Genomic DNA, 7,692 nt, shown 5'->3' with positions numbered 1-7,692 from the left:
TTTTATTTCAAAGAAAATGGTGGTCGATATGAAAAAATCAGGATATAAAAAAGCTTCGAAATGGAACAGACAATTCAAAATTCTGCCGATAATCGGGCAGTGGCGCACAGCGAAAAAGATACAAGGGCAGAAAGGGACCCAGTCCCAGAAAAACTACCACCCTGTAAATTTGCCAGTATTTAAACCACCATATCAGCGAGGTGGATTCTGCATACTCATCGATACCTAATCAAAATTTGAGGCAAAAATCTGAAAAACTATAGGATTTACTAAAAATTCCTGAAACTTTAACACTCTGTAGCTTGATGAGAAAGCGATCACCAACCTATTTTTATAGTTGTATACAAAAAACCCTGTCGGTTGTCTGGAAATTTGCTGCTTGAATTGAAAAAACTACGTTTTCCATTTTTGACGAATTGCCGTCAGCGAATAAGAAAAAACACTCAACTAATTCATGATTCACCTCTATGACATAGTTTGATTGTAATTAGTTAAAAGCGGTCCTTCAACGAGCAGAACCAAGATTAGCGTGAAAACAGCGCTCTAAAGATAGGCGATTATGCTTCAAGGGTGTCGGGGGCCGATATTTACAAAAATGATGTAGTTAGACCGAAATATATACTGACGATTTATTCGCTCCTCAAAAAACGGGGTCAAAATACCAATATAAAATGTAGAAATCCTGCTGCGCCTATGAAGTAATCCAACAAAAATAGGTATGACATTGGTGGAAGAATATTTAATGAGGACCGTTTCTGTGCAATCGTTCCGCGATTTGTGTGGGCACGAATCGAGAGTGAAAATAGTAGAAAAAGGAGTGAAATTGACCTCTACTAGATCCAATGCTAGCAGGACCCCTCAAAGGCATCGCTATCCAGAACTATCAACGTTCAGTACAGTCAACCCAGTACTGAACGAGATTATTGCCCCCTAACTTCTACGCAAGTGGGGAAAATGAGGATTTGATGAGAAAATTCAAAAGCCCATTGTGTTTCACACAAAAATTGCTTTTAGTCAAAAACACTAAAACCAGTCCTTTCGGAGATACGTAGCATATTGTATCATTTTATCATGCGACATGCATGGAATTCTACGTGCCATCTGATGGGTTTTTGCCATTTTTCTCTTAAACGGCCGATGATAAGCTTTAGAGTAAGAGGACCTTTTCTGTGTACGAAACAATAAGCTATAAAATCGTGTTCCGAACGTGGCAATTGTTCCAGTGGTGTGGAAGTTAAGGGCAAAAAATTAGAATGAACCTCGAAATCTACGCCACTGGCGGTTAAAAAGTTGTGACTAAGCAAGTGTAGAATGGATGTTTTTTTGCAAAAATTTGACCATCGCTCTAGAAAATACCTCATAATGATAAAGACACTCCACTTTACAGAAAATCAGCATATTTATCACCTTAATAAAAAAATGTCGGGGATTTTTGCAATTTTTCAGGCACTTTGTCTCCTACAGTTATGTTATACTACAGTATAACTTTAAAGTTTCCCCAAAACTGCTGAAGAAACTTCAGCTAGGGCTTGGAAAATGAGAATCCCTTGATTGGGAAGATTTGGAAGCTACAAATGGAACCCCAAGCACTCAAGTGAAGCTGAAAACTGGGACCACCAGGTATATTTGAGCACTAGTGCATTATAAATTAGCAGTAAATCTATTTTTAGACCATTACTAACACTGCTATTGTTAAAGTAAACACCACATGCACCGTAAAGGAAGGTTTTGCCATAGTTTATATGAAAATGTAGGTGTTGCGCTTCATGGCATTATTTCACCTTCGTTTACTCCACATGCTTGTTTTATAAAAGCCATACCTACATGCCAGTAATAAATTTAGAAGGGCTGAATTTTCCATGGAATGAATGTTCACGAGAACAGTCAGTATCATAAGAAAGTGCAAACACCACAACAATTGAGTACCAGCTCACCTTTCCTCAAATGGGGGCTGTTCATGTCACCACTTTCTTTACTGGATTAGCAGCACCAATGTGGGTCAGCGGAGCCCGAAAACGACCGATCAGTGTTTATTATTGATTCTAACAACGGCTCAGTTGAGTAGAACTCCTGCGGAACAGCTGAGGATCCTGCTGATCGCCACAATAAACAGCCAGTTCAATAAATCCAAATAGTGGGAGCTGGGAAGTCTTGCGTAGTTTCATACAGGTGGACAAATAAAATTTCAAACTTCCCGCGCCCACGTTTCAAATGAGTTTTCCTTTCGTGCCCCAATGTTGCCGAGTGGTGTGCAACTGCCAGACTTTTGAAGCTTTTTCATATATTCGATGACCGAGGGGGCCAACAAATATTCCTTCACTTGGGCAACACAGCGCTAAAAAATGACACTTAGGTGACTCAGGTTTATCTGAAATGTTTCCACACGAAAGTAAATAAATACAGTTTAATTAAATTTAGTGAAAATGAAGTACTTCCTGCTTGCTATCTGCGTTATATGGGGCTTTGCAGAGTCACACGTGAGTGCCTAGTCTGTGATTTTTAAGAGTAAATCTCCGTGCAGGCTAGTCTACAGTATGGGGCCCCTGGAACTTCCCTCTATTAACCATTACACCTTTTCACCAATGTTCAGTCTCTCCAGAACCACATATCGGGAATCGTCCTTCTTTTCTAAATGTCATAAAACATCGATTCGTAATATTTTGGTCAAGACCTATTTTAAATAATATAATCCACAGGCTCAATTTGACGACAAACGGTGCAAATGTATCTGCCCCAGCCTGTCTTCTGTAACGAACAAAACCGACAAGACCCACACAGAGCGCTTGATGCGCACCACAAATGATCCACCTAATCAATGGTATGTTGTTCTTCATTCAGTAAATCAGCGCTGATTTGGCTTTTATTTTCAGCAACTGCGAAGTGGTGATGATTCCCCTGGTGGCTGATAAGCTGAATGTGAGCGAAATGCGCGAATTCTGTCCCAGATGCGAATGCAAGTACCAGAATCGAAACACCACCATCATTCGCTACGTGGTCATCATTGTTATCTGGGTGATATCCATTCTGGTCGTCTATATGCTGTTCTTGATCATTCTGGATCCGTTGCTCAACAAGCGGGTTAAGGGCAACTATCAGGAACACACCAACGAAGAGGTAAGGGAAATGAAGAAAATAATCTTCACGTGAAGCAACTGCATTATGTTCGTAATTTTTAGGAGGATACTCAGCCTGGTCCGATGTCCCACAATCTGAGCGTGCGAGGAAATGTGCTGAACAGAGTGAGTAATCAGCAGGACAAGTGGAAGCGGCAGGTGAAAGAGCAAAGGAGGAACATCTATGACAGACATACAATGTTAAATTAGAGAGTTGATGGTTTGTAGTTGATAATTTAATGTGATATACATACAGGTTTTTTGTTTGGAATGAGCAGACTTTGATCCTCACGTTGCTAAAGCTTACGTATTTCCTAATTTATATTAGGATTATTAATTACCGTGCATCCCATGTATATAAACGAGATAAAGTAGAAGCACATCTAACATGATTTTAGTAATAAGTACATTTTTGGAGATTCTTCCGTAACAAGCAGGTAATAGCTAACGACCGGATTAAAATGTTTTAGTTGTACTGTTGCCTTCTTCTAGCCCTCTGTTTGTCAAACCTCAACTCCATCTCCTCCAACACCTTGGGAGTGTAGCGGACAACCAACTTAACCGATCCATGAGCCTGCTTCAGCAATTCCACGGCTTTTTCGTGGTTTTCGCCTTCCACAGACTGAGAGCCAGGCAATTTCAATAAACTTCCCTTAGTCAACGCTGCCACTTACCACTCCATTGACGCTCAATAGTTGGTCGCCCCTTTTCAGCCCTCCATGTCGGTCTGCCACGCCTCCAGGGATAATCCTGGATATGTAAATAGGGGAGTTCTGTTCCTTGCCCCCCATCACGTTGAATCCCAACCCCTCGTCAGTTTTGGGCAGCTCCACCACTCGGGGATGAGCGTGGCCTTCGCTGGCCGCAAACGCCGCCACTGTGGCCTTAGCAGTAGCAGAAGCCCTAAGGCCCCAACGCAGCCGAAGTGAAACCAATGGGGAAAAGCTGGGCACTCACCTTACGTCCTGAGAGCCTTGAACATCGACAGTTTCGTAGACGTGCTCGTACACTTCGCGAACAGCATGCAGAAAATCACTTTGCAGAACTTTCTGCAGGGCTATCAGCTTGGTGGCTGGTACTTCGCCACTTTTCTGGAGCTTTTCCAAGAGCTCTATAGATCTTTTGATATCTACGGCAAAAGCGCTGAGTGGGGGGTTTAGTTGGGGTGTTCCACGTACCTTTGGCTAGAGTCAACGGCTCCCCTATTTGTGCCATGGCCTTTATTGCGCTCAATAGTGAGGAGTCTGTGCTTTATTCAATGTTTTCGTCTGGAAGTGTTCAAGGGAGTAGATTGTTTACAGTGAGAAGTGACGTTTTCTGTCAACGCAAAATAGTGTGGTATTATTTTGGTGATATTTGCAAATATGCGTTTTTCTTGTCTGATTTACATAGGATTATCCAGGAAAACATCACCTAATTAAATATCAATATTTTCGAATTTTTTCAATTTTTATTATGTGTATTTTTGCCACCGTTGTCCTAATTACATAGGCTCCAGTGATGTCACTACTGCCTTTCCGAGCGAAGTTAACCTTCAACCTAACCTTGTCCACAGATTATAACATAACCTCACTGATTCGTGACCTTGTACTTCAACGTGGTGGTAGTCAGAAACCCGGTGCTTGTTTATTTTTTGATTTGAGCAGAATGAGCGATACTGATGAAAGTTCTGAAGAGCCAGAGGTGAAGGAGGAACTGGACATTAAGCCCTCTACCAGTGGTTCGGTGCTGTTTCCCTCCGAAGCCAAGTTTTCCAACATCAGGAACAAGCAAGTGCGAGCCCAACAGTTCCAGAAACTCAAGCGGGAGCAGGCCAAAGTACTTCAGCCGATTCAGGGGTGAAATTGCGCCCTGATGTGTTGTGTTTTGATTTCAGGCTAGCAAGGCGGCCAAGAAGCAGCGCAAACTGGATGGGGGCCCTAAGAAAATTCCCCATACTATTGATAGTCTTCGGAGTAAAGATCCGACGACTGTTACTAATTTGGAAGATGACGAAAATGAGCTGGTACGAGATGATCTGGAAAAGGATGAGTTCAGTGATTATTACCGGCAGTCCTACGAGCCTAAAGTCCTTATTACCTATGCGGATAATCCCTTGAGGGTATGTAGTGGCGGTGGTGAAGGCACATGGTTGGAAACGATTTTTTTTGGTAGAAAACCAGAATTTTCGGCAGGGAGTTGACGAGAATATTCCCCAACTCCATTTCCCTGTACAGGAACCGATCAGGGGTGAAGAAAATGGTGAAAAGTGCCACAGAGAGGAAGTTTACAGATATTCTGGGTAAGTCCGAGACCTTCCACCCCCTCATTGGTAATCTTTATTGTCGTTTTCCAGTGATCAATGAAAACCGCAAGGAGCCCAACGGCCTCTTGGTCATTCACCTGCCTAATGGGCCTACGGCCCATTTCAAGCTTAGTAATGTGCGAATTACCACAGAACTGAAGCGAAACCACCGAAACATAACCGCCCATCGGCCAGAAGTAGTTCTAAACAACTTCACCACCCGTTTGGGGTTGACTGTGGGCCGAATGTTGGGGGCTCTGTTTCACTACGATCCACAATTCGTCGGACAGCGAGCAGTCACGTTTCATAATCAGCGCGATTTTATTTTTTTCCGGCACTACAGGTAAGAAGGGCCTGGCTTTACTAGCAGGACAGTTGTGAGCGCACCGGTTTGCAGATATGGGTTTGATGAGGATGGCAAACGGGCCCGGCTGAAGGAATTGGGGCCAAGATTCACTCTGAAGCTGTGTTCCCTGCAAAAGGGCACTTTCGATAGCAAGTATGGGCAGTACGAGTGGATTAAGGAAGGCAGAAGGCATGCAATGGAGACCAGCAGGAGGAAGTTTGATTTGTAACATGTTAATGGCGATTTTAATTAAAACTCTTCGGTAAATCTGTGTGCGGATTTATTGTTTACTAGCGGGGATTCAAACCAAAAATAGCGGTTCGTAGTGAGCGGCTTCACAGCAGGTGGCGCCTGCAGTGTCGCGGAAATTAACATGGCGAGGTTATATTTATTTTCCAGTTAGTGAACTCAAAATTCGCGTTGTTTTTCAATGTTTTTCACTGTAGTGGCATAGAAACAGCTGAAAAGTGCTCAATAGTGTTCTAGACGGTGTTGGTGCAATTAGTGGCCGGGGTTCTATAAAGGAATCGTCCGAAAACTCACTTTCAAAGTTTTGTCTAAAGGAATTTGTGGTATTTCCGAATCTTCAGCTTTCTTTCGTGCTTTTTGCCCTGGTAAGTGTTGAAATGGCTTAAATGTGTTGTGTGGAGGCGGTTTTTTGAGTAAATCGCCTCAAATATTGTTGACAACTAGGTTGGGGTTCATTTGAGTGACTTAATTCCCTAATGAAGTACTTTGGGGGCAATGCGTGACATTCGGCAGTGCTTAAGTGGGTTATTAATGCCATTACGGGGATTTTATTTCAATTTCTGCTTGCCTAGCTGGGCAGGTCAGTGGTGGAAAATCAGCCTTCCAGTACCAAATGGTACCCACAGTCGCCCAGCTGATTACTGAGATTCAGGTCAGTGTTCTTGTCTCCTAATTGCCTGCCAGGATGTAAGAGCCCAATTACATTGACTGTAACAGCAAGGTCTGGGCTCAATGTACATGGAAATTCGTCAAGGTTTCAACAGGAAAGTTTCCTTAACTGTTGCTATTCGCGGCAATTTTCCACTATTTTATTGGAAAACTTGGAAGCCATGTGAAGCTTGTGTATATTCTCAAGTCTACGGAACGACTTTCGTAGGGCCATTTTGGGAGAACTTTAAAGTTGTCTTCATATCATCAGTTAACACTGTTATTTATTATCCAAAGCAAATGCCTACATCACGGATTAGTGTTTTGTTTAATGGCGGATAGGGCACATCTTGCGCGATTGGGGTCGCAAAAAATTGAAACAATCCGCGAATTTTTCCATTTCTGAGTTGAAATTTGCAGATTTTCTGCAAAATGGGCGTTTCCTTCACCATTCTGTGCCATTTTCCCCGTCGATAGTGCGATATTTGCTAAGAGAACGCGGTTTATCCGAATGAGAATTTCTGACGTTGGCCGTCAGAGACCAAAGAAACTGATACGCGCCCACTGTTTGTCACATTGAAGTGTTCATTTAACGTTTCCAGGAAATTTTAAAGTTCTCCTTGTTTTGAGTTTTGGAGAACAGGCGGTCTGGAAACTGCAAATCTTCCACATTTTATAACTGGACTTGGTTTCTATTAATTTTTTAAGCATATATGCCCCCTAAACTGTTAGAGTTTGTTGTGCACCACCCTGTATTATAGAGGCGTTTATACATGGTGACCCAAGTTTAAGCAATAAAACTTCAACAGCGTGCTGTTTGGTGCAAAAAATTAACATTTCGTGATATGGCATCGCAAACTAACGATTGTATACTTGCTGGCTATGAGAGTCCAGTCACATTTTTTCGTGCACCAGTGGTGGAGATTCTGGGGTTGATAAAGATTTTTGCCCTCAACTTCTACGCAAGGGCGGATCCAGGGGGGGGTCATGACCCCCATGAAAACTGCTTTGCTCAAAACCCGCCGCCGATCAAGGGCGGATCCAGGGGGGGG

General features: G+C 42.8%; 5 protein-coding genes across 7 annotated transcripts in view; 3 read left to right on the top strand and 2 right to left on the bottom strand.

Moving 5' to 3' along the window:
- Positions 1-2,186, bottom strand: part of LOC109534346 (pyrimidodiazepine synthase) — a gene marked incomplete at its 3' end in the record, with an annotated part of 4,591 nt that extends 2,405 nt beyond the window's left edge. The window contains 1 exon segment of the mRNA XM_048669090.1: positions 1,935-2,186. Within this exon segment, the coding sequence (XP_048525047.1) occupies positions 1,935-1,959 (25 nt within the window). The 5' untranslated portion in view covers positions 1,960-2,186.
- Positions 2,187-2,310: 124 nt separating this feature from the next.
- LOC109534349 (uncharacterized protein CG1161) lies at positions 2,311-3,588 on the top strand. Its single transcript, XM_019899999.2, has 4 exons — positions 2,311-2,477; positions 2,697-2,818; positions 2,871-3,114; positions 3,177-3,588. The coding sequence occupies exons 1-4, from the start codon at positions 2,424-2,426 to the stop codon at positions 3,321-3,323; spliced, it is 567 nt and encodes a 188-aa protein (XP_019755558.1). The 5' UTR covers positions 2,311-2,423; the 3' UTR covers positions 3,324-3,588.
- Positions 3,335-4,445, bottom strand: LOC109534348 (protein lin-7 homolog C). The gene is made up of 4 exons (XM_019899998.2): positions 4,292-4,445; positions 4,071-4,242; positions 3,788-4,016; positions 3,335-3,735 (listed from the first exon to the last, which is right to left on the bottom strand). The coding sequence occupies exons 1-4, from the start codon at positions 4,326-4,328 to the stop codon at positions 3,580-3,582; spliced, it is 594 nt and encodes a 197-aa protein (XP_019755557.1). The 5' UTR covers positions 4,329-4,445; the 3' UTR covers positions 3,335-3,579.
- Positions 4,446-4,648: 203 nt separating this feature from the next.
- On the top strand, positions 4,649-6,012 carry LOC109534343 (probable ribosome production factor 1). The gene is made up of 5 exons (XM_019899993.2): positions 4,649-4,931; positions 4,990-5,214; positions 5,268-5,394; positions 5,449-5,740; positions 5,795-6,012. Exons 1-5 carry the CDS (start codon positions 4,761-4,763, stop codon positions 5,970-5,972), a joined length of 993 nt encoding a protein of 330 aa, XP_019755552.1. The 5' UTR covers positions 4,649-4,760; the 3' UTR covers positions 5,973-6,012.
- Positions 6,013-6,088: 76 nt separating this feature from the next.
- LOC109534345 overlaps positions 6,089-7,692 on the top strand; it is a 60,750-nt gene continuing 59,146 nt past the window's right edge. For 2 of the 3 annotated variants that reach the window (XM_048669089.1, XM_048669085.1), the window contains exon 1: positions 6,089-6,357. The gene's annotated coding sequence lies outside the window, so the exon portion shown is untranslated. The other variant, XM_048669087.1, reaches the window with a different exon arrangement.

This window comes from Dendroctonus ponderosae, unplaced genomic scaffold, assembly GCF_020466585.1.
Source record: "Dendroctonus ponderosae isolate FM_Combo_2020 unplaced genomic scaffold, Dpon_F_20191213v2 Dpon_F_20191213_8, whole genome shotgun sequence".
In the NCBI taxonomy this organism is placed as follows: Eukaryota; Metazoa; Arthropoda; class Insecta; order Coleoptera; family Curculionidae; genus Dendroctonus; species Dendroctonus ponderosae.
This window is presented reverse-complemented; position numbering and strand designations above follow the sequence as displayed.

Coding starts and splice junctions, on each gene's coding strand:
- LOC109534349 (XM_019899999.2), top strand. CDS start 2,424: ATGAAGTACTTCCTGCTTGCTATCTGCGTTATATGGGGCTTTGCAGAG. Junction 2,478..2,696: donor GGGGCTTTGCAGAGTCACAC/GTGAGTGCCTAG, acceptor TATAATCCACAG/GCTCAATTTGACGACAAACG. Junction 2,819..2,870: donor AATGATCCACCTAATCAATG/GTATGTTGTTCT, acceptor TTTTATTTTCAG/CAACTGCGAAGTGGTGATGA.
- LOC109534348 (XM_019899998.2), bottom strand. CDS start 4,328: ATGGCACAAATAGGGGAGCCGTTGACTCTAGCCAAAG. Junction 4,017..4,070: donor CAAGGCTCTCAGGACGTAAG/GTGAGTGCCCAG, acceptor TTGGGGCCTTAG/GGCTTCTGCTACTGCTAAGG. Junction 3,736..3,787: donor TATTGAGCGTCAATGGAGTG/GTAAGTGGCAGC, acceptor CCTGGCTCTCAG/TCTGTGGAAGGCGAAAACCA.
- LOC109534343 (XM_019899993.2), top strand. CDS start 4,761: ATGAGCGATACTGATGAAAGTTCTGAAGAGCCAGAGGTGAAGGAGGAA. Junction 4,932..4,989: donor TCAAGCGGGAGCAGGCCAAA/GTACTTCAGCCG, acceptor TTTTGATTTCAG/GCTAGCAAGGCGGCCAAGAA. Junction 5,741..5,794: donor ATTTTTTTCCGGCACTACAG/GTAAGAAGGGCC, acceptor ACCGGTTTGCAG/ATATGGGTTTGATGAGGATG.